We start from the raw sequence: 25,590 nt of genomic DNA, 5'->3' as shown, positions 1-25,590 counted from the left end.
AGATTATTGGTACTTGTACTTTATTTAACCTTTAATGCTGTTTATGCTGCTGAGATGTTTATAACTTTTGGTCTTTATTTTTTTTCAGCACCATCGAAAAGCATCATTGCTCGCAGGTAAGGATCCTATGCTTGATGCAATTCTGTGGAGGTGCTGCATGTTGTTGACAAGGTGGTCCAAGTACTTTCGGCAGCATGTTGACCTGATCACATGGTGGTGGTTTTAAGCAAAAAAAAAAAAAAAAAAGAAAAGATGAGTAATGAAGAAAGACACATCAAAAGAGGACAAGTGCTGACTTATACCTGAACGTTTATTCTTTTTACACCACATTTATATATATGTGCACACCACAGTATCGCAGCATTACAAGAAATCTGCTTTTGCTCCATTATAGAACCACACTACATTCATGGGTTTCACTGTCTTGTGTACACAAGTGCTCATTTGCCATAGCCAAGCGGCTCTGATATTCTGCTGGAGAGATCAAGGATGACAGTTCTAGTACTGGCCCCTATTTGGATCTCATCATTGAGTGCGGGAGTTGGCAGACGTTGAGAGGGACCTAAATAAATGAAGGTTTATTTACATTATGTACAGGAATAGAACAAAGGAAAATAACAGTAAATAGGTAACTTGCCAAGGTTGAAGACTGGGCGTGTTGGTATAGCACATTAGAACTGCCATATATTCTAATATGCTATACCAACATGCCCAGTCTTCAGCCTTGGCAAGATGTGTGTTTCTCTTCTGTGTGTGTCGTCCAAATGCCGTGCAATCGAGCCTCTAACAGTAAAGAGTCATCATTATGGCCGGCAGCAAATCGGGTGCTGCGGCCCGCAGCAAGAAGAACGTCTCTCTCTTCCTGATGGTTCTCTGGCTCATAACCCCTTCAGTCTGTCAGGTCACGTCATTTTCAGCCAATCGTCGAGCACGTGCAAGTGTCATGCTCATCCGTAGTATGGCTCGTTCAAGTAGCATCATATTCGGCCAATATTTCTATGGGCTCTATTCTCTGATGGCAGCCTCCATCCGGCATTGCCTCCTTGCCTAGCAGGCACTCAGTTGGAGCGGATGGGTTGTCCTGGACAACATTCCAGTTCTGCGAGGGTCAATGACCTCGAACTGTGCTGGCTTCCAGTTGCTATTTCGTGTAATATCATGCAGGAGGAGACAAAAGCTCCACGCGCGGTATACAAGGGTGGGATAGCCAACCTGTCTGATGGGTCCGATAGCATGGTCATCGTGCGCCTGCGTGCCATAATTGGAATGCGACGGCGAGTGGTTGCGTTCGGAGAACTTCAGGGTGTCTACCAACCGGGAAAACTGGGAATTCTCAGGGATTTTGAATAGTCTAAAAATACTCTGGGAATTTTTGCTTTTATCAGGAAAATTTGCTGTAATTTTATCGAAAGGGGATGAAAGTCGCGATAACGCTAGCTGGCTCGAGTAAAAGAGAGAGGAATCGTAATACATAACGAATTGTCGTTGACGCCGTGCCGACGGCTGGAGGAGTTGCCATTGTACAGTCAACGACCGACTTCCGGACGTCCGACGGCTTTGCGGCACCACCACGTATACCATAGGGTCAATGTATAAGAACGTCTGGAATTTCGGACGCAAGAACCTTTCGCTGTCTGATTGTCTGGAATTTTGGCCGTAACCGCAGGTCCGAAGCGGCATTAGTAAAAGCCACCACTTTCCATTTTGAGTATCGCTCTCACGCAGATCCGCTGGCAGTCGTAGCCATCACTGCAGCAACGCCAGGCATAGCTGCTTCGACGTTCGCTATTAAGTTTCTTGCCATTTGGTGCCGTGTTTTTTATTGAAAGGATTCGCCGCTGTCAGCAATGGCACCAAATCGGTCTTTCTGGTCCTGGCGATTGGCTTTGGAGCTCGGAAAGCACGGCGCGTTGCATAATGCTGGGTTCCGAAAGTCAGCTTTGCGTCAGTACAGAAATGTTACGCGGTGAAGCACAAGCGTAGGAAGGGGCAATTGTCACGGGACACAGCACATATTCCTTAATTATACGTGCGTGCACCCGCCATCTCCTGTCGCAGTACGAGCACCGATATGCCTAATAAGGGTTCTGGCAGTCCTTCAGAGCTTTTTCGGATGTGTCTGTGGCGAGTTTGAGCCCTCAAGATCAGTAAAAGACACGCATTCATTTTTTTGTCATCCTCTCTTTTTCGAAATGCCCGGTTTTTCGGACGTTTTAGCGGACCCTAGGGAGTGCGAATCCAGAAGGACTGACGTGCAAATAAGTGAGTGTAACCCACCATTTCCATGCTGACTGAACTGCCATATACTTGCAGATTTCTTAGACACTACCACCACCAGAGTTCACTCTGGAAAATTTTTGGGGAAACTCGTAGCTACAGTTAAGAGTGTGGAATAAACAAACTTATGAACTCTGGTCCATACAGGCAACATGTCCATACTAGAGCAGCGACTTTTCACCCTGGAGACCGAGCGGCAGGTACTGTCGGAGCAGCTGGTACAGGCCAAGGCACAAGCGGATCGAGGAGGTCGTACCCTGTCCCAACACGAACGTGAGCTCGACACGCTCCGCGAGGAAGTCCAGGTGAGGCAGCCGACCCTGCGTCACTTGCATGTCACAGCTTGGGTAGTGTGGTGCAGAGCAGAGCACTGGTAAACTGATGCAAGTACTAAATGTTTCATAGTTTTATCATTGCTAGCCACTCCAAATTCATTTTGTTATAACAAACTTTACCTTTACTACTCATTAAAGCATGCATGCAGCTTGCTTTGCTTGTCTGCAGACAAGCAGCAACATTGCAGTAGATTGAAACCATGGCCTTCGAGGTTATGGCGTGGCATGCTGTTGTAACAGCAGTACTCGTCAGTCTCAGAAGTCATGTGAAATGTGATACACACTCTGATTTTATCACTGTGTTATGAAGTTCGACATGGAATAATACACGTATAGTGATTGCATATCACCTCCTGACCTGCTTTACTACCAATTAAAAGCCATGGGACCAACACACAGCCATTCTTATATTTATGTTTCTCTACTGTTCTATTGGTTTCCATTACATTGATGGACTTACCTTGGTTGTGTTGAGTCTTGTGCCAGAGATTCACTGCTTGCTCACTATGCGAGATTGATGCTTCCAACTCATTGTAGGGCTATGCAGTGCATATATATGTAGGTGAGCTGCATTGTACTGTAGAGAAGGTGCCCAGAGTGCACCTCTGATTGAGTAGTCATGTGACCTCCGCTTCCCTTGTGGCTCTTGCAGAACCAAGAAGAGGAGTTAGGGCAGCTTCGCATTCGCGTGTCTGAACAGACACAGAAGCTGGAGGCCAGCCAAGTTGCCCTGGCTGTGGCTCAGAAGACGGTGAGTTCACGTACACGCTGCCCTCCCTTTTCTTACACTGGTACAGATTAGGGGCCCAATGCAGTAGCGGAATGCTGTCACCATTAGTGGTCAGGCGCTTGCTTGTGGACTGGTCAAGTTCGAGTTATCTTGTGAAAACCAATTTTAGGATCACCCACCACGGTGGCTTAGCTGCTGTGGTGATGCGCTGGTAAGCACGAGGTCAAATCGCGGCATCGGCATTTCGGTGAGGGCGAAATGCAAAAACTCCTGTGTTCCGTGCATTGGGCGCCTGTTAAAGATCCCCAGGTGGTAAAAATTTCCAGAGTCCCCCACTATGGAGTGCCCCATAATCATGTCATGGTTTTGGCACATAAAACCCTAGAATTAATATGTTTTTTTTTATTTTAGGATCAACATAACAAAACTTTGGTCCCCTAGAAATGCACTGCCAGCGGCTGGGACCCTCGTCCTGCCTTGAATTAACCGAAATTTAGTGAACGGGAGTCGAATTAAGGGAAGTCTGCTGTGTAATAATGTCGCATCTGACATGAAAGTATCTTAGTCATATTGAATATTCGCTGTAAGCATATATTTGTCACTCGCAGATATTTGCAATAGATTTAATTTGTGGTATCCCTAAATTTGTTGTATGCATGTTCAATACATCAAGGTTTGGCTGTATTTGTACAATGCAAAAAACCCCATAATAATCAGCAACAAAGAAATAACTGAAATAAAGGAAGTGCACAAGGTTTGTAGTGAAGAAAAGTTTAGCAGGAAGTGATCAAGATGACCCTTGGTTAAAGAGGAAGTGGAGTTGACATATTGTATCGAAGTGTTTTGCAATTTTTTGACAGTTGACAACTGTATGGTCAGCTTGTGACCCTCCTCATCATATGCGTGTGTGTGTGTGCAGTTGCTGGAGAGGGAGGCTGAAGCCAGTGAGCAGAGTGCTGCGTTGGCCTCCTTGGAGCAGCAGCTGACTGAGGCATGCACGGAGCGTGACCTTTGGCGAGAGCAGGCCACCGAGAGCCAGGCTCAGGAGCGGTCGCTGCAGCAGAGCCTCTCTGATGCTACGGACACCAGCGACCGGCTCTGGAGCGAGCTGGAAGCACTCAAGCACAAGTCAGTCGCTATGTCATCCTTGCATGGTTCATAAATGGATGGAGGAAATAAGCTTTAGAATAGTAAGCCGTTGAGCTCGTTGGTTCAACATATCTTCCAAAGGCAAGCACAGAAATTGTTCAGAAAAAGGAGACAAGACAGGAAAGCCCTTCACTGTCTTGTCTCTTTTCTCCTAGCCAATTCTGGATGGATGATTTACTCTAGTTAAAGGCTAACTGCAGTGCAATTGTACTTTAGCTAAATTGGTTATAAATAAGTAGTTCAGTAAACTTCAGTTAATTTTACTCTGGTTAATTAGATTTCTCACTTCATTCGATCTTGACCGTAATCCCGGCTGGTGCCCATACATTTCTATAGGCTCAAGCCTCTGTTATTTTGATCTCAAAATTAACCTTCGCTAAATAATTCAAGCTTGACTGGCCAGCTTCGCAGCAATTCAGCCTTGTTGTGCTGTGAAACATACGAAATTTATTGCAAGCATATCGAGAATGGAAAGGGGCCAGTGTCGCGGGCCATGGTACGTGTTCATTAATTATACAAGCATGCACACATAGTCTCTGGTCAGAGTGTGAACACCAAGACGCCTAATAAGCATACTGGCAGCTATTAAGTTTCTGGCATTTCTGTGGCGATTTGAGCCCTCGTTTGATTTGAGCCCTCATTTGAGCCTGCGTGTCCTGTATATGAGACTGTTGACAGGGCCTTGTACGTGTTCCTTTTCTTTATACTAGCGTGCACGCGCTATGCATTGAGAAGAGGAGAGAAAATTCTGTTTCAGGAAAGCTAGCGAATAGGAAGCTGGTAACATAAAAGAAACTCCGGAAGTCGAGGGGATGTTTAAAGCCAACAGAGGTGCCTTTCCTCGTTTGGAGGTCACTTATTGAATATACTGACACCGCACATTTACCGACTTCTAATGCTGCAAGTAATACATTGCTGGAGAAAGGACGTTATCTACACTGCAATGTCTTAAAGAACAAGAACACAAACAATTACGATACTCCCTAAGGCAAAATTTGAGCGCAGCTCTATTCGTATTTTCATTTCTCTATATATTGGCTGGCATGGACAATGTGTCTCATGCGGCGCATTGCAAACGTAGCGAAGTGTGGAGCGACTGCCTCACTAATCCGGACATAGCGAGAGGCACCGTGTGAGTGATACGTGGGCATGCTTCACAAAAGCCGCCACAGACAGACCTCCCAGACGATGTGCACTTGCCATCTTGTAGGCGTCGTCGCTGCATTATGCTTTTCTTCTCACGCTTTTACCATACCTTCCTCCTCACGTCCTTCATTCCTGCTGCGCTCCACGTTGACACTTTCATCCATCGCTGCACTCGTTCGCTCGGTTACACCCACGGCAATGCTCACCACAGGAATGGGTACCTAAGAGCTCCGCTCTAAAAAATTTTCAAAAGCTTTATTAAAAGCATGTTTCAGTGCAGTGGAACTGACTGTCTTGTTTATGATTTGCAAACATCATTGTTTATTTACTTAAGTTATTTATTTATTTGAAAATACCTTACAGGCCCTATTCAGGGCATTGAGTAAGGGAGGAATCAACGAAAAAAACACAAGAAAAGAGAATAAAAGAAATTAAATGCATGTTAGAACAAGTGTGAAACAACAAGACAAAATATGGGTGACATTAAAAGATAAACAGCACAATTAGCAAATAAGGCATTGATATAAAACACTTGAGCAAAACCCACGTATCAGTGTATTAGGACACGCATAGAACAAACAGAACTAAGTTTTATTTGGAGGGGTATCGGGCACAACTAGAAGGAAGAAGCTTATAAGTGAAATATTTGAACAGAAAAATATGGTTACAAGATCGCAAAGAGTAATACGACATGAGATAAAACTCCAATAGCTGATAATTGCATATCAAAGTGAGACAACTGCATAATCATCATCTCTTTATGAATAGGCAAGAGGCCCTGTGTGAGGAGGTGAGCGCCAGCAACGAGGAGGCAGCCAAAATGGCCGAGCAGCTACAGCAGAAGGACACACGCATCCAGGTGACAAATCTCTTGTGCCCTCACCACTCCTGTTCTGTTCATGTCCTTCTGTGTATGCCTTTATTAGCATCGCTTGCTAGGCACTGCTCATTTATTTATTTAATTATTTACATTAAGACCTCGTTACAATCAGATTGGCTATAACAAACTACTGTAATAGTTACAACAAATTAATCTAAGTTGCTTTCGAATTTTGCTTATACCCCCATGCTTTTAATGATTTTATTCTAACGAAGTGAGAAAGGAGCTATAAATGTATATAACAAACCTGGTGATCATTTCGCGGCAGAAAACCATCGCAAACTTTTTTGCTGCAAAGCCTTTTTAGGTCTGTACCTGTGTTACACATACAGCGCCTATGCAATTTAACAGCTTGCATTTGTGCGAGAAGAATGAGATAGCAAGTGTGATATTTTAATTTTTTACGCTGTGCCTCGCCAGTGTGCAACACACTTTTGCATCAGCTTTAGCTTACCCGGTGGTAACAGGCCCCCCTGCCCCCACTACATGGACCGATGTTGCCCATTAGGTGAAAAGCAATTATAATGAAGTAATTATGCCTTTTCTTTTAACTAGGTTATAATGAGGTTTTAGTGCACTTCAAGTACTTCCAGTGAATGTGGACAATACAGGAAGTAGTGGAAATGCACAAACTTGTGCAGTTCATGAATGAAGAAGAAAAGGAAGCATGTTTAACAAAATGCATGATGAACACCAGTTCTAAAATTGTTTCTCGTCAGGGTTAGCAGCATTGGAAGCTAGAAGGCAGTTCAGTTTGACACTGGTTTTTAGTATGAGAGAGTCATTGTTATTGCAATACAAAATATTAAGTGCTAATCAAAGCAAGATGAGGCATACTTATGGTGAGAAAAAAAGGTCCCCTTTTAGTTCAGAGTTGAAATGGTAAAATTTATAGAACAAGCTTAAACGGGAGCATTTATTTATGTTTTAGGAAAGATTGGGCAACACAAGTGCATTATTTATCATTGAGACACTGGCATTGTGAAAAAAATTTGATAAAATAAAAGGAGCAGCAGGATTTTGGATGGGTTGTAGGGCAGGGAATAGGTGTTGATTGATTGGGATTCCAGTTGAAAGATGCGTATTGAAGCTTGAGTCAAATGGATCTTTCGAATAAATTTAATTTCAGTGAACATGGGCTATGATAGACCACCTTATTACTCGTTGAGTAGAGTGCGTTGCTGGGTGTGTTAATACATCATATTGGTAGAAGCACAAAACCACTGCAATAAGACAAGGACATAGATGCAGAAGGTGACAAGGCAAACACAACTTTCTATATAGGCACTTGCCAAGATGTTCATGGAATGCCACACAAACTGTTATACAAGCTACCTTGGCATTTGTTCATGTCTTCTCTTGCCGAGTGTGAGTTTACGGGTTACATTCTAGGTAGACATGGCAGCATTCTGATGAAGGTAGGTGTACTTGATGATGATGAAGGTAGATGTACACAAGCACACTGTACTTATATAGTACTTATAGTACTAGGCTTACCTGGATATTAAAGAACCTGAAGTCGTCAGAGCTTATCTCGAGCCCTCTGCTACTTTATCTATCATAGTTAAATGTTTCTTTAGTATATTAAACTTGATCAGTTGATCAATTTCTTGTACAGCAATGAATGCCTGAGGCGCATTCACTTTGCCATATGTGCGATGCATTTGCTGCAAAATAGTTAAATGGGCTACTGCCATGACATGGCAAACCTTAGAGAAAATAATGGCGAGCCTCGGAGTTCCCCAAATAATTTACTGTAATAACTTTTTTACAAGCCAGTTTCAGTTTTGTTTCTCATGAGGTGGGTGTCATAACGTCACGACACAGAAGGTGGTTACGTGGGACCACTTTCTGTGTCAGATTTTCAGCATACAAGGCGACTGAGCAATCCAAAAGTGAGTGCCAAATTGTCACAATATTCTACTCCCACGTGACCACCTTTGGTGTCATCATATCAGGACATGCGCACCGCCTGGAAAACAAAACTGAAACTGGTTGCAGAAAAGTTGTTATAATAAATTATTTAAGGTGCTCTGAAGCTTACCAATATATTTTTGTAGGGCTTCAAAGTTGATACCTTAATTAATAACAAAAACAAATAAGAAGCCTATAATGTGATGTCAGTACTCCTTCAACAAAATGTTAATATCCGGGCAATACTTCGCCTAAAATCTAGCATAACTTGATAATGGAGTTACTGCTAAAGGCTTAACAGAAAGTCAGTGTCAAAACTACACATAGCCCAAAATTTTTTTAAGCCTGTCTTTCACAGATGACTCAGACAGGAATGTTTCTGCGTCTTTAGATGCTCGAATCATCTCTGGCACAACTGGAGGTCCTCCAGAAGCACCGGACTGCCTCACAAGGTGAGGCCGAGGCTGAGACTGAAGCTGACGAGGAAGGAGCGAGGAAGGCTCAGCTGCAGGAGCTGCTGGACGTTGCGCAGGTGCGCCATATTTGCTAGTGTCCGACTTAATTATATGAAAATGCACCAGTTCTAGAAAAAAGGAGAAAAAAAAAGTTGTCATCTACTTGACAATAAATGAAGCTGTAGAGGGAACGCATACAGATTTCTCAGAAAGAAACCTTCGCAATTGAATCATTCGTTTTAGACCACGGGTTGAACCCGGGACCCACATTTTTCCTGAGCGGTTGCTCTGCCATTTGAGCTGTTCAGGACGATAATGGATACTAGCAAGGATGCTGAATATGGAAAATTACCGTATTTACTCGATTCCAACGTGCCTTCGATTTTAACATGCACCAGTCTTCCATAATTTAAAAAAAGGAAAAAAAAAAAAAAAACGTCCTCGATTGTAACACGCACCCGTTTCCCGTAACGTGAAAAAAGAGTCCTTTACACTACTGCGCACCTCATTCTTTCATACAGAAATACAACTTTCTCTCATTTGGCGAATCAAAGATTTACTCCCAATGCACTAAAGTTGCGATAAATAAAAGAAGTCGCACTTTCGTGCAAAAGGGAAAGCATCAATTGCAGTAGCAAATTAGCAGACAGCTATACGAAAAGTAAGGATAGTAGTTTTATCAGCCGTATAAACTTTTAAACATTTGCTTACTAACTAAATTAACAAGCGTGGTGTTACGTGTGCACAGGCACACATGAACACATCTCACTCAATGACCACGAAACTCTTTATCAAAATGCTTGGAGTGAGGAAGCGCAGTAGCAGGAGCAAGTGAATTGACCTTTCTGTGGCCTCTTCCTTCAACGTGAACTAAGTGACAAGAACACAGCGCGGTCCACCTAGATGCGTAGACTCTGCCTCCATCGCAGATCATTTTCAAGATAGGGGCCCCGCAGTCACACCGTATGTAACAGCCGCCGGAGTAGAAAGCTTCTCCTGTTTGTGCCAGTCCCGCATGCAAGTTTCGGGGACTCCGAACGCCAGTGATGTGGCCCTACTTCCGTCCGTCTCTGCACACGTGATCTCTTTCCTTTTAATTGTGCCATTGTGATGAAGTCGGTGCATCTTTGCAGTCGGCACTTCCATGCTGATAGAGCAAATGCTGAAAACTGGAAGACCAGGAAGATGGACGGCAGCTAGGCTCAAAGCGCATACGAGGTGGCCATTTTAATATGCCGATGGCGATGTGGTAACGCAGATTTAAGGTCGTACTCGATTCTGATGTATTTTTTAGACATTATTAGACACATTGTATTGTACCCATTGTTTTAGACCAAATGTATTTTTTAGACCCACATATTTTTAGACCCATTTTATTGGAAAAAAAGTGCGCATTAGATTCGATTAAATATGGTAGTTCTTTGGAAGCCCGCGAGTGGGAGGAAGTGTTACGAAAAGGAGAAATTGTCATCCACCTCACAGCGGCACCTATTTCTGAGAGACATGTGTTTGTAGCTCCGTGCTACTTTGGATGGATGACGCTTTCTTCCTCTAGCTCTTGGTTAATTATTTTCAAGGTTGGTGTGGAGAAGTGTAAATAACAGCAAGTGGAACAATGAGTTTGTGCTGCTTGTGTGACAGCATGTTTTACTATATTGATGTGCGTTTAGACTCCTATTTACATCTGTGTTCTGGAGTCAAAGCATATTCTAGAACTCTGTTACATTTACATCTGTGTTCTGGAGTCAAAGCATATTCTAGAACTCTGTTACATTATTTTATTTGAGAAAAAAGAAATGAAATATGCTGGAAAATATGAGCTATGAATCATTGGGCCTTGTCCCAGCAACATGGAAACTTGATGTGCCCCCTCGAGCAATATCAAAGGGGACAAGAGAACAAAGGAATTACTTTAAAGCCATCTTAGTGTACAAATATGTGTGCCTCGCATAAAAGTGCTGTGTGCGACTGTGTGTCGAATGGGAAATCTACTTTATACGAACAAACATGTCAGATTCGGATCCACATATCACAAGTTATCCTTGTAAAAGCAAATTTGGTGTTCCCTCCCATATTGCTGATGGCTGTACTTACCTGGAAAGTGCAGTGACTGGAAATGTGGCCTTTTCAAGTTTTCTCAAAGACTGAGAAAAGAAAGACTTTTTTACTTTCTCAAAGAAAGACATTGAGAAATTATTTGAAACTTTCAATATGCGAAATTAGACATTTCGAATGATCCAAGCTTTGTAGGGTGGTAGCACTTGGAAGGTGAAAGGTCACAGAGATACGTTGAGTGTTGAGACAGATGCTGGAGCACCTATCTCCTCTTTTGTGTGTGTGTCATTGACCTCAACCGCTGAGTTGGGCGTGTCTTCATCTGCAGGCACGCCATGAGCGAGACCAGGCAGAAGAGCAGCGGCGGCAGCTACAGGTAGAGCTCGACGAGCTTCAGGAGCAGCTGCATAAGCAACAAGGTATGATAGCCTTCAAAAGTTTGTGACATATGCTGAATGCATCATGAAACAGATACAAGGTGCCCAGAGTATCTTAAGAAGTCTGCAGTTTGCATCGTTATATCAAAATCTCGTTGTATTGAAATTCGGACCTTTATGCTAATAAGTACAGGCACCAATCTATTTTTCTTACACGGAAAGGGGCCGCCGAATTTTCCAAATTTTTAGGCAGTCGAACAAAGCAAATATGAATGCGAAATCAATTCGTTTTGATGAATTTGAAAATCGGCAACGAATGATACGATTTCATACCACGTCGATGATATCTTTACAGAGGCGGTATGAATTAAGCGAAGCCAGACATGCTTTCGCGTGCACTCCGCCCCCGCGGCTGATAGCTTCGCCTGCACTGAGATGACGCTATCATGAAAAGCGCTGCCAGCAGGGAACGAATTCTTTGTCTGCCTCTCGCTCCAACGAGTCACCGAAACTCAAGATTACACAACCTCCAATACTAAACACATGAGGAGACAGCTTTACATATGCATTCAGCTGCACTTACATCCATGTGCAGCCACGCGCAGCCGCGGCCAAGACGTGCTAGAAATTGCGACGCATGTCAACTTACCCTCCCCCCTACCCCCAGCTTTTCCATTGCTCACGTGGGAAGGCGGCACTCATGAAGCCACCATCTTTCCTGTCTCACCCTCGTGCACTTTCACTCGCACCTAACGTACAAAGTGCACGGGCCACGATAGGATCTTATTGCACTTTACACGGGACATGATGCGGCTCCACTTCGGTGCTCTTGTCGCGCTGGGTGCGCTTTGAGAGGCGCATTTGGAAGCAGCCACTTATAATTCAATCATTTGCCCATTTGAATCCACAGAAGTGTCAATTTATTGTGTCGGCATTCCTCAGCGGTGGAAGCGAAATTTCGTTATATTGGAATCGCATACAAACGCACTTCGTTATATTGGGGATGATGAGCAAAATGAGAGCAAGGTGAATGCAGGAGCCAACGTTTTGACAAGTGGACTTGTCTTCTTCGATGTGTTATGTATATATTTTTATGTATATATACTTTGTTATATTGAAGTTCATTATATTGAGGTTCAGCTGTATATAAGATACATGTATCTTCGATACCGCCTAGCCCTGTTTACCACACGTGGTAATACAGCTCCTTTTACTTTATTCATTCTTAAATTTCAATTAAACATAACAGTTTATTGCCCCACATGCTTCTTCTGGCTGTATTGTCTGTTACACTTTGTACAGTTGTGACCCACAAATAATTAGAGCCCCTTGGATCCCTTCGTTCCTGTTGCTTAATTGATGATGTTGCTATTTTGCAAATATTGCCTAAATAACAAATATATAATGTTGGCAGTGCCACCGATTTAAAGTGACACTTTTCCTTGCGCCTACCAGGCTGCCATCGAAGGAGCAGTCACTACGGTGAACTGCACTCATTCAAAGCATCACTAAACTTGCCCTCGTAACCGGCATTAAGTAAATGTTAAGCAGCACAACCAGACGAAGGACAAGATGAGAATGTGACACATGGTCGCTACGCAACTGCCACCTTCCCGTCTTGTTTTTTTGTCTTTAAATGATTACCATGATCTAGAAGCAAGTAGCCTTCCAATAAGCCATGGTGTATAGGCCTTCCACTTGCATTTCTATCCCTTGCAATTGAGCTTTCTGTACTCGGACATTGACAAACTTCCTGTTTGCACATTTTTGTCATCTGCAACGGTAAAAGCCAAATTTTCTTGCCACCTTGCTTTGTGCAGTGCGTGTTGAGTCCCTGGAGAAAGAGCTGGAGAAGAGCGCCGCTGCGAAGGCTGAGGCCGAGCGACACAGCATAGAGGCCCAGACCAAGCTGGACGTGCTCTCCAACTACTTCAAGGACCGCGAGTTGCAGCTGCAGAAGTGAGCCACTGCATTATCACTAAGAGGAAGTGCTAGCTTGGGAGTGCCTGTCTAAATACATGACAACATAAAAATAGTTTTTCCTGGCAGGCAACCACTCCAGCAATTTTGATTAGGCTTGTTGCAAGACGTTGAAATCTAGTAATGGTAGAAATTAGATTTTCAATTTAGCCATAAATCATGTTGAAAACTTCTAAATAATTCCAAAATAAACAAAAGTCAAGTTTACAACAACTCGGCTGCCAGGGTAGCCCAGTTTCAAAGGTGGTGAAATGCAAAAACGCTCGTGTACTTATGTTTAGGTGCACATTAAAGAATCTCAGATGATCAAAATTATTCCGAAGTCCCCCCATTACGGTGTCCCTCACAATCATAGCCTGCTTTTGGTGAATAAAATCTCAGAATTTAATTGTTTTTTAACTATGTAACTCAAGCAGTAAAGCACAGTATCATGATTCTGTAAACTGCACCTAATACACTTGAATCTCATTATGACAAAGTTGAAGGAGGAGTCGACATTACTTCGTTATATCCATTACTGCAATAATGCCCTATTGAATACACTAAGTGAATACACTAATCTTTCACACCTCCATGTGTAGTAGCACAGCGTGGCAGGGATCGCGCAGCAAGGCACACGAAGAGAAAGAGGTCAGTAGAGCTACGTGCAGCGTTAAGAGACCAATGTTGCTTGGTGGCATTTTCATTGTGGGGACGTAGGAGTTTTGAACTGCCATGGCAAACGAGTGCCGAACCCCGCAGAAAGCGATGTACTCAGCATGCAAATCAGGTGTTTTTTTATTTCAGAGATGAATTACGTTCGTTATATCCACTGCAGGACAGTTTCACTTCTTTAAAACAAGATATTGAATATATGGATCTCTATGGGGATTTTAAGGGGAATTTCATTTTTATTTTGTTATATCCAGTATTTCATTTCTGGATGCAAAGTTATGGATTTGTAAACTTAGTGCATCTGCTTGTTTTAAAACTTGCTGATTGACAGTCGGCTTGTCTATGCTATGTGGCTGATTTCTTTACCTGCCCAACTACCTTGCCTCGCAGGGAAGTGGGAACGCAGGAGGTGGAGCGACGACATAGGGAGACAGAAGCCAGTACAGCCATTCAGCAGCTTACACTGCTGGAGCAGCAATGCCAGTCTTACAGGTCAGTGAGCCGGGGAGATCGCAATATTTGGGGCTGCATTATACAAAGGTTTCCCAGCACAACAGACATGGACAAACAACAATGAACATTCACAGTGCTGATACAAAAACCTCTAACAGTCATCACGTGGCGTTTCCACGGTTAGAACAAGAGGGCACAAAAATTCAGTGAAAGATGATACCACCGGCGTAACTGTATCATAAAGAGTGCTTTTTTCACAGTCTGTTGAATATGCCAAATCTGACTTTGGGACATTCGTCTGTATACAGTCAATTTCCGTCACTTCGACCCTCATGTGATCGGTAAAATTGATCGGATTATCCAGTTGGTAGAATTAAACAAGATACAGAAAAAACACCCAAACACACCACGGATTCGTTTGGAAGTAGTACAGTTAAATCTCTACGTAATGAACTTCAATATAACAAAATTTTAGATAGAATGAAGCATTTAACTTTTCATAATGCTTTGTCCAAAGAACACCATGCAACTAAAAATTCAATATAACGAAGTGTGATTGTATGCAATTCCATTATAAAGAAACCTTGCTTCTGTAGCAAAGGAATGCCAAGACAATAAATAGAAACATCTGCGGACGCAAATGGTCAAATGGATTACAAGTGGCTGCTTGCAAACGCACCTCTCAAATTGCATCACACGCGGGTGTGACAAGAGCTACCGCCGAAGTGAAGCCGCATCTTATTCCGTATAGTAAAGTCCAAATGTAATAAGATCCTATCGTGCCCTGTGCACTTTATGCTTTAGGTGCGAGTGAAAGTGTGTGAGGGCGAGAAAGAAATATAGTCCCTTCATGCACGAGTGCTGCCTCCACGCGTGAGCAAAGGAAAACAAGGAAAGGGGAGCGAGCTTGTGGCAACGCGATCAAGCGTGCGGCAAGGGGCAGGGAAAGGGGGGGGGGGTGAGCTGGCAGGCGTCGCAATTGAATCGCTGCCATGCGTCTCGACCATGGCTGCGCATGGCTGTAAATGTGGCTAAGCGCACATGCAGCTGCACACCCTACTTTAGAGGTAAATCTTCCAAAGAGTCGCCATGGCATCTATAAGCTGTCTTCTCGCATGTTTAGTATTGAAGGTTGCATAATCTCGATTTTCGGTAACCCGTTGGAGCGAGAGTCAGACAAAGCAGTCACTCCCCGCTGGCGGCACTTATCATGATAGTGTCATCTCAGTGCAGGCGAAGCTATCAGCCGTGGGGGCAGAGTGTAAGCGAAAGCATGGGTGGCGTCGCTTAATTTGTACCGCCTATGTGAAGATATCATTGACACGGTATAAAACCGCATCATTTGTTGCCAATTTTCAAATTCATCAAAACAAATTGATTTCTCATTCAAATTTGCTTTGTTCGACTGCCCGATAATTCGGGAAATTCTGTGGCCCCTTTCCGTGTAAGAAAAATTGATCGGTGACTGTACTTAATTGCATAAAAGGTCGAATTTCAATACAACGAAATTTCTATATAACGAAGCAAATTGCTGATTTCACCTACTTTATTATATTGAAGTTCAACTGTACTTGCTCTAGTTTGACATGCCTCTGAATCACACGCATGCACATTTTCCATGTGTCCAAAATAGAAAACTAACATAGAAATGACTTAAAGAGCCTCTGAAATGGTTCAGACAAATTTTGTAGACACGTAAAGTACAGCTACAGTTAATCATTTGCACCGCAATTTGTGTGAAACATCTCGTACTAAGAGAACTACGAACGATTACAAGTTACCGTCGTCCATAGCCATGTATTTTCTCCTGAGTGATCGCTGAGTGATCGGGGCTAAGCTCTGCCTTCACTGGTTCTGCATCATGATGGCAAGTTATGTTGACTACTTCCGGCTGTCTAGGAGCAAGTGCGCAAAGCCTCTCTAACCTCTCTGCCAGTTGCTTGGCAGTCGACCCCAAGCAATAGCTATCGAAGCATTGAGCAGCAAAGCGTTGCGACCATTCTGTCGCAGCTCCGAGTAAGTTCGGTATTCCGGTAACCACAGGCGAGATGGGTGTTTCGATGGATGGGTGGAGGTATCAACTCATGCTGGTGAAAGAGCTTTAGCGTAGACCTTATGTGGGTGGCCTAATCGGTCTGCATGGTCCAGCCACCTGGTGGCGCAGAGCTTAACCAGCCAATCAAAAAGCTAATATTGCTTTAACCAAGTGTAAAACATTTTAAACATTTAGAAAAACAATGTGTTCACAATTACGCTCCTGAGGAAAATTTACACCGGCAGCAAAGAATACACTTCGTTACAGCTACTGTGTTTGGTTGAGCTCTTGCCACCAGGTGGCTGCACCGTGCAGACCATTCACATTTGTGCCTCTGCTCATCCCATAAAACGGCACGGTCAAACGACCAAGGTCGGACCACTTGCGCTTGCGTTTACCTGAATACTCGACATGCGAAACACTATTGTGGTAGTAAGCCACCAGCGTAAAGTGACGGCAATAAACGATCAAATCCTGGCGCCGATCGTATAGCGACATTCGGATGCGCTGCAGCCATTCCGCTCGTCTGCTCCCTTACAGAGGGACACGATGTCACAGCTCGACATATTGCCCGTCACTACATTTGCAGCCCACAACACAACAAAGGCAAATCATGGTGCTTGCAAAAGTAAAGATTGAGATCAGCACTGACTGTGGAGCTCTCGTCAACATGCAGACGACACTCGCTTTGTGCCGGACATACTCAAAGGGACACTAAAGGTTACCAGAAAGTCAAGTTAAAGTGGTAGAGCAATGTTCTAGAATGTCTAAGACGTCAATATAATCGCGAACAGAGCTTTAGTAAACGAGAAATTGAGGTAAATGCATGACACGATTTGAGACCCCCCAGCGACATTCCGGTACTAGCCCAATGATGAAAGCACTCCTCATAATTTGTGTTACTAATACTCAACTGCTTGTATTAACAATATCATTTCATTAGATTATAAGAAGGAAGAAAATGCTACTTGTCTACGTCTATTCGATTCTGAGAAAAAATAACATTTTGACGTTACGCTTCAGTAGTATGGGTGGTCGAAAGGTTTCGTTTTCGCTCGACTCTGCGCGCTCGACTCTGCGCCGCGCACGCCTTGGAGTTTCAGTAGTTTCGTTATTGCGTCGTGCTGTGCGGGTTCTGCTGGCTCGCGAAACTTTCATTTGGAACAAGCAGTGAGAATGCCACGTCCTTGTGATGTAGTGGGAAGCCCTCGTTGCTTTCCAGCTCCGGAGAGCCGGTGTCGAGGCCGCCGTCGTAGTACGCAACGACGCCGGCAGCGTGAGCCCTCAGCAGCAGGTTGCTCTCCTCAGTGCTCAAATCGCTGAAGTTGAGCCCAGCATCGCGAGCCAATCTGTCGTTGTCAGGGTCCATTGCGACGAGCGTCGAAGTTTGCGTCATAGAATAAAGTACCAGCTTATGGTCGCGTGTTTCTCTTTCCGCTAGCCACCATACTCCTGCTTTCGCTTTGCTCTCGGCTCTGTCTTGGCTCTGTTTCTGGCCGCGCGCTTGCGTTTTGTGCAGAAAAGCCGTAGCGCCATCTGCGGACGCCGTTCTACTCACCGATGGCGCAACGTCACTATGAGACCATGATGTCAGTACTCCTCGATCGGAGGGCGGGCGATTTGAACTGTGCTAGAGGTACGCGGACGCTTCAGAACACATTTTCTTTTAAATTAAGTCTCTCCTTGGCACGAAACAAGCGTTTCGAGGTTTCTGGGATGGTATTTCAACAGTCCACGTTCACTTAATAGTAACCTTTAGTGTCCCTTTAAACTTAAGTGTAGTGAGAAATTGTCCTTGTGCATTCTCTTTCTGTTACTTTCTTTTTATAGAAACAAATGAACTAACATTCCAACTATTACGAACAGCATTTGTTCACCTTAAAGTTAGAAAATTAGCGATGATAGTGCCCTGCGCAGCATACCGGATAGCTCGCCCTACTGGCGCCATTAGGGCAACTTGCATCAAATGGTCAGGGGCAGCTGAAAATTCAGCCGAGCCAGGTGCTGCGATTGGTAGTGATGTACATTTTTAAAACTTTATAATAAATTACAGGCTTTACGCAGAGCACTTAGATGCATCAATGATCAGAAGGACCTACCCTAATGGCTCAGTACGTTTATACAAAATCATCAAAATTGTTTCAGGGTCCCTTTAAAGCTCCTAGTCAAAGTAGAAATGTAATGTGTACACGATTTTTCAGAAGGGCGGCCAGTTTTCTAAAGTCAGCTTTAGAAGTCAGTCACAGCTAAAGTCAGTCACAGACGTGTTGTGCGGAAAAGCATACGAACGCCGCCAAGGCGCTTTCGGTTTCATACCTGATTGCACCATGCAGGCAATTTTCAGCCAGCTTTCGTTAGAAAACAAAAGGCACCCGTTATAATCTGGTAAATACTCTAATCAGACATTATTAGCTACTGTTATTGGCTGATAATCCTGCTATGGCAGGCTGAAGATAGGCATTCTCAACCAGCGATTACGTGCATTCATTGCATTCACTATCCCCAAAGCTCCGCAGAGACAGACGCTGCCACCGAAGGGGTCAATATTGGGGTCACCATAGGGGTCAGGCGCATGTGTGTGTGTGTGTGGACTGTTTAAGTTTTAATCATCCGGCGAAGGACAATTTTTGGATTGAAATAACGAACATTTGGGTCCATGGAAATGCATGGGTGCTGGCCGGCACCTTCGGTCGGGATAGCATTAACTGAAAAATCTAATTAACTGGAGTCAAATTAATGAAAGTCTACTGTATAATCCACTGCTGTCTGTTGAAGGAATCATAAACTGAAACTAAAACTAAAATAATCATCTGCATACCAGCATATTTCTTAACTCAAGCTTTCACGATGGACTTAACGAAGTTTGTCACATTGTGCCAAAAATATTAGTGGCTCTACGCAGGACTCTATGTATATACAGTCTTTTTTTTAATGTAGATTATGCCATTTAGGGAAACAAAAATTGATTTGAGGTTTGTGTTTAGCAGTACGTGTTGAGGTACATACTCAGATTCTTATTTGTGTGTGTTTGCGGTGCTGGAAAACATTTACAATTGCAATTGTAAACGGGGGAGTGGCTGTGCAGGCTTCGTTGTCTGTGAAGCTGGCAGAACGCTTTAGTGTGGCATATACATAACACTAGCATAAACATAAACTGGAATGCATACCACATTTTTGCGTGTATAAGTCACGCTGGAAATCCAGGGAGTCTAAAAGTTTTTGAGTTTTGGTAAGGCACAACTTTTGCCTCCAGGCGGAGCTTCTTGGCAGTGTGCTCGACATTGCAGTGAAGCTGCACCTGAAGGCATGATTTGTGCATTGCCCCTCCCAATGCACTCCACATTATTGTGAGGCTGCACTGCAGCTTGTTGAAGGGAAGCCTTGAAAGTAGTACAGAAAACAAGATTGCCTGCTGGGATGTGCCTTCTGCATATAATTGTGGCAAGTTTCTTAAGATATTGTACTGGTGTGTTCGTACACAGACAGACTAAGGAAAGGAGCGGTGAAAGAGATGGAAGACGAGGTCTTTGCTTTTGGTCTGGCGGCCTCACCCCATCCATTGCTATAGTGCCAAGCCTTCTAAATAAATGCCTCATGCCTTGTAACGTTTCTGGTGGAGGTGCTGGGTGTTAGTGTTTGTGGTTACTTGTATGTGTTATAAGTGCAGGTTCTTTTTCTTTCCAAGGATTCTTATTGGATATGGAAGTTGTACAAAGGGACAGATTGTGTCAGCAAAAATGTGTTAAGCAGAAGGAGCATTGGTAGTGTTGTCAGATAGAACCAGAGCATGTGGAGCCATCATGTTACACTTCTCTACTAATGTAAACAAGTTCGAATTGATATAAATACCACGAAGGTATCTTTATTTCACCCATGCCCCCTCTTCTTCTTTCTTTTTTTGAAAGCAAAGAGTTTTGCAGAACAATAACATTTTGGATTATAGTCTTGATGCCTAGGCAGAGTGATTATCTGTGCTAATTGTGGACAAAAAGAAGGGGAACTGAAGGACTCTATTTTTGTTATTCACAATTGTATGATGACAACAAATAAGACAAGGAAAGCATGAGGGAAATCATTGATTTTTATAATTGAATTGTATAAGTGATAAAGCTTGGGAAAATGAAAGTAAATGAAAAACTTTGCCACCGATAGGAGCCATTCCTACATTCTCCTATATTTACCTCGTTATAACTACGTTCTTTATGTCGAAGTTTGACTGCTTGTTGTTAAGGACTTCACTGGTACATGCGTCTTCACACTATGTTCGGTTCTTTGTTGTTGATCTTGTATTGCTGGTAATGCCCTCCGGGTAAATGTGGTGGTCTAAATGAGTGAATGAATGAAGGGATAACTGACTTGCCCCTCCCAGGTCTCAGCTGTTGTCTCTGCGCCAAGAGATGGAGCTCTCCGAGCGCAACTACAAGAACCAGGTCAGGATGACACCCAGCATTGCCCATTTTCTTATCGCAAAATTCCCACTAAAGTGACATTTTAAATCTGCTAGAATATGCTAACTGTTTCTATGAATCTGCCAGAAATGACAAGAAATGTTTCAACATGAAATAACATCAGGGGCAGCATTCTCGCACAATTGTTTTCGGGAATAGGATCTCTGTTGCAAGATTTCGTGGCTCAAGTTAAGACGCATCAGTGTTTAACTCGGCCACGTACGCTGATGCCGAGACACCCAAAATCTTGCGACAGTAATCGTATCCCAAAGATGATTGCTCGAGAACACAGTCCTAGCATTAGCCAGCAGGTGTCTTTAGGGAGCACGAGTACTAGCAATCATTTGTGATCATAATGCATCAAATAATAGCTGCATCTGAGACACATTCACTTACATCTGTGCCAAAGCTCAGTGTATTGTGCTCATCTATCTGTAATGTCTCTCTTACCATAGGCACAGAAAGTCAGCACTTCCATTTATTTGTTTTCTCACATAGATATGAAGGGCACCTCATACAAAACCTATAAAAAAAATCAGCTAGTTGTACCATTTTGTCACTAAATGAGCATAAAATTCGCCGAGCAGGAACTGAAAAGAGATTACTGCTTGTGAAAGCTCCAGGCATCTCTTGGCTGAGTCAAATCGCACGACAGATGAGTCAGAACAGTTTGACTCTGCTTTGGACACCAGCTAGCAGGAAGGCTTGATTTTTCCTCACATGTGTAGCTGTTCACCTAGTCTGCTCAAATAATCGTTCATGGCGCCGAGTGTTAAGGATATCAGTATTATTGTAGTGAACTATTTCATTGCTAGCAGAACTGCTGTAGTCCAATGGTGAGAACATCGGTTCGTATATGATCGTTCACGAGCTCGAATCTATTTCGGAGATGAGGATCTGCTCAGTGGCAGTTTTGGCGACATGCAAGCTGACAGAAATTCTCAACTGTGTTTATGACCTCTTATGACAGTGTTTATAATCACTAATGATTGTGTTTATGATCTTTAATGATCTTAAAAGGGACTGAACCAATAGTATAAAAAACTGAACTCAAGCGACTACCAGACAAGTTGTCTTATGTTGTAGAACATTGTCACAGTCTGGTTTACATTAAAGGCTTCCAGAGGTCTTCATTTCTCTTACCATAGTATATATCTATGCCAGGAAGTTTTTTTCTGTTTAAGTTCATGTGGCACGTTGCAAGCTGTGTTGATGACTTGCTAAACTTGCACTCTGCCTTCTGTACCAGGTGGCAGACCAGGAGAAGCGGGCACACGAGAACTGGGTGAGTTTGAGCATGTGTGTGCAAGATGTTCAAGAGAATGAAGTGGAGGCTCATTAAGTCAACCCCCATTCATTTGACAACTTGGATAACTCAGCAAACATACTCATAATTCAGCGGCTTCACGTGTAGTGAAGGCCAAACATTTTGTCCCACACAGTTGCCACTGCTTTTTTTTTTTCAGCTGGCTGCTCGGGCCGCGGAGCGCAAGCTTGAAGAGGCCAACCGGGATAGGACAGCCCTGCGCCAGAGGCAAGTCTTGCATTGGGCTATGGCAACTTCCACGCTTTCTTTTTTTTTTTTTTTTTTTGCTTTCTGTTCACACAAAACTGTCGTGGTGCTACAACTTCCGAAGATGCATCACTATGCACAGTAGCAACTCATGCATTGATGTACACTACGTAGTTTATTCATTTATACCTTGGTAGGAGGGGTAAATTTAGTGACATTTTAAGCAGGTGTCACTTTGGCGGCATGCTGCTATATGGAAAGTAAAATGTCATTTGGAATTAATGGCACTGTTGACGAGTAAATCTATAGGGAACATTATACTCTGTATTTGTTAGTTTATGAATTATTTTCAAAATAAGACTGCTTTATATTTAATGACAATATCTAGCGCCAATTTTAGTGTAATAAAGTAATTCATTACCAATGCATTGACGTGCTCAATCCCCACAAGCCAAGACAAATCCGCATTCTAAGGTGAACAGAGCATGAATAGCAGTTTTGATTGCTCATGGCATGGGAATGCCTGTAACATTCGAAATTACAGAAAAGTGGTCCCACAATTATAGTGACAACTTGCATTGAGTAATCTTCTTAATCTATTTTTAAGCACTTTTATTGAGGCTACACAGTTGAATGCGGCCAACTGAATTCATGAAGGAATGTGCAAAAGTAAAAAAAAAAAGAAATGTTGATTTTGGTGCAACAAAACAGTGGTGTCAGTGACAGATGGGGCCACTCTAGTATTTAACCAAAATCAACATATTTTTGTGCTGTCACCGCAGATAATGTGCACTTGGTGTTTATTGTGAACAGAGCAACTAAGTAATGCCTTCAAACATTCATATTTGAGCAGAAATGAGCCTGCCATTCAGCCAAAAGAGTTGTCTAAACCCAGTGCTTCTATTTATGCGATGCTTGGCACATGTTCTCTTCACTTGTGTGTGTGTGTCTCGTACTGTACATTCATAGGTAGGCAGAATAAGTGGATGTCGCTGATACTCGCTCACCTATATTTTTTCGACTTATCTACTCACTCTCACTTATGCTCGTACCTGCTAACACTCGCTCGCATCATGTCCTGAAATTTGCTGTCTGTCACTGACTTTCGTTGATGTTAACCGCCCGCTCTTCTACTCTGTTCACTCAAACTCATTGGCACTCATTCCCGTTCACATCCATGTCTGATCATACTTTTCGTCACTCACTCACACTCGTGTACAAGCCATTGTACTTCTGATTGAGTACCCGTGTGTATATTGCAGGTTAACCCTGCTGGAGCGGGAGATGCAGCAGCAGCCACCGCTACCGCCGCTACCGCCGGGCGATCTGTTCCCACCTAGGCTTCCGCTCCTAACCAAGGATGAGGCGCCGCTGTTGGACGGCCCCCCGCACCTGCCTCCCCTGGACATGATGCCACCTCCGCCGTTCCCACCATTCCCACCACCACCACCCCCGGAGCTGCTCAAGCACATGCGTGCGACGGGCGGCAGCCCACACTTCTTCGACCTGGCGCCGCCCCCGCCGCCGTTCGTGCCGCGACCAGGCCGCTCCAGCCAGGCCTCTGTTAGCTCCTGTGAGTGAAAGGCATAGTGTATGCCCGCGCCATTTGTGATGAGACACAGACGTACTACAATTCACCACGTGCTGTTGGGCGCGCCAAGGTGTACCATTTTAGCAGTGCACCATATTTTATGCAATCATTTATGCTTTTCACATTGTGTGCCACATAGATTGTCTTGAAGAGATTCTGCAATAACTTTGTACGACTGCCAGTTCCTACTGCAGATCTGCATCCTTGTACGTTGCCAAGATAAGTGCAAGACGGAGTTATAAAAATAGGTACATGCAAACTGAAATTAGGGATCCTGAAATACCTTTTATGAAAGGCATGGAATGCATCAAAAAAAGAATGCTTTTGAATAGCCTTTGTATGCTGCTGCAGCTGCCACACATGAATGCAGCTAGAAGAAATGCAAGCAGCACTATTGTTCGCTCTTTTATGAGCAACATCGTCAGCCTTGCCTTATTGATACATGACATCAGCGAATGAAGTTTTGTGTCATGGTATCACGATAATGTCAGTGATGCCAGGTCCGGTATTTCGAGACTTACTTATTTATCAAATTAAGATATCTTACGAGTGTTTCCCAGTCTTTATGCTTGCCTAGTATCATCCTTCTAACTTTGAGAATGTGTGGTATTGTGGGGAGAGAGTAGCGGCGAAGTTGGACTGAGAGCTACAGGTGAGGCAAGGCGAGGTGCAGTGGTAGGAGTACGCGCGGGTGGCGCTCAGCGTATGTTGCATGTGGCGTGTGCAGATGGACTACATAGGGGAAGAGTTGCAGAGTGAGGTAATAAAGGTAATGCTTGCAACAAACATGTCAGCCAGTCATCGTTCGTAGCAGTATATTTTGTACAATACAATGTGAATACTACTTGAACAACTGGAAAGATGTTTCAACTATTAAGCAGATAATGTCGTGCGCAGCATTCTGGAAGGCTGTGTCATTCTAGATTCATGACAGTGGCTCAAGAAAAAGAAATGACCACACTTCTAGGCTGAAGCAAAGCATTTTTAACACAGCTGTTTCATTTGTCTTGTTCCGCATCGACTGTTTACAAAGTTCGTGTTCTAACCGACTCCTTTCATTGCCACATTATCACTATCAGTGACGAGGCAATAAAGAGAGTCATTACGTCATTGAGGTTCGGTGGTACTACCCTGAAGAAAGGTGCAAACTTTTTCTCCTAAATAACTTTGCGTGGCTTCCAGACAGGTTTTGTTTTATTGCCGAGGAAGGCTTTGGCATCACATGTACTCCGTGAGTGGATTACTGTGAACACACAATCATGCGGGACAAAGTAAATGTGGACACAAAGCCACAGATGTCTTGCTCTGTGGTGCAGTAGTGAGGTGAATCTTGGCTTGGTTTTGTTCGTGTGGCACTTTACTCTTTTATTGAGAACCTCAACTGCAATCTCATAATTTTTTTTCGTTATTGCAGATTTGCTTGCATGTTTAATTCACTGATGATGCTACATTTCTCTTTTTGCACTGTCGTTATTGTGATTCCTGCAGTAGAAAAACATCAACAGACAAGATATTTTGATAAATTGTGCAGGAAAACCCTTGTCTTGCAAATATTCTGTCAGCATGAGCTTATTCAGTTTTGTCCATTCCTTTATAAA

At 43.5% G+C, this 25,590-nt stretch overlaps 1 protein-coding gene across 1 annotated transcript in view; it reads left to right on the top strand.

Annotated features, from left to right (window-relative positions):
• Window positions 1-25,590, top strand: part of LOC142563530 (uncharacterized) — a 36,796-nt gene that overhangs the window by 10,508 nt on the left and 698 nt on the right. The window contains exons 7-19 of the mRNA XM_075674076.1: window positions 89-116; window positions 2,425-2,582; window positions 3,265-3,363; window positions 4,262-4,470; window positions 6,406-6,496; window positions 8,823-8,963; window positions 11,270-11,360; window positions 13,139-13,277; window positions 14,343-14,444; window positions 20,810-20,870; window positions 22,138-22,173; window positions 22,355-22,422; window positions 23,664-23,974. Coding sequence (XP_075530191.1) covers window positions 89-116; window positions 2,425-2,582; window positions 3,265-3,363; window positions 4,262-4,470; window positions 6,406-6,496; window positions 8,823-8,963; window positions 11,270-11,360; window positions 13,139-13,277; window positions 14,343-14,444; window positions 20,810-20,870; window positions 22,138-22,173; window positions 22,355-22,422; window positions 23,664-23,974 — 1,534 coding nt within the window. The remainder of the gene's footprint in view (window positions 1-88; window positions 117-2,424; window positions 2,583-3,264; window positions 3,364-4,261; window positions 4,471-6,405; window positions 6,497-8,822; window positions 8,964-11,269; window positions 11,361-13,138; window positions 13,278-14,342; window positions 14,445-20,809; window positions 20,871-22,137; window positions 22,174-22,354; window positions 22,423-23,663; window positions 23,975-25,590) is intronic.

Source organism: Dermacentor variabilis, chromosome 11 (assembly GCF_050947875.1).
Source record: "Dermacentor variabilis isolate Ectoservices chromosome 11, ASM5094787v1, whole genome shotgun sequence".
Lineage (NCBI taxonomy): Eukaryota > Metazoa > Arthropoda > Arachnida > Ixodida > Ixodidae > Dermacentor > Dermacentor variabilis.
This window is presented reverse-complemented; position numbering and strand designations above follow the sequence as displayed.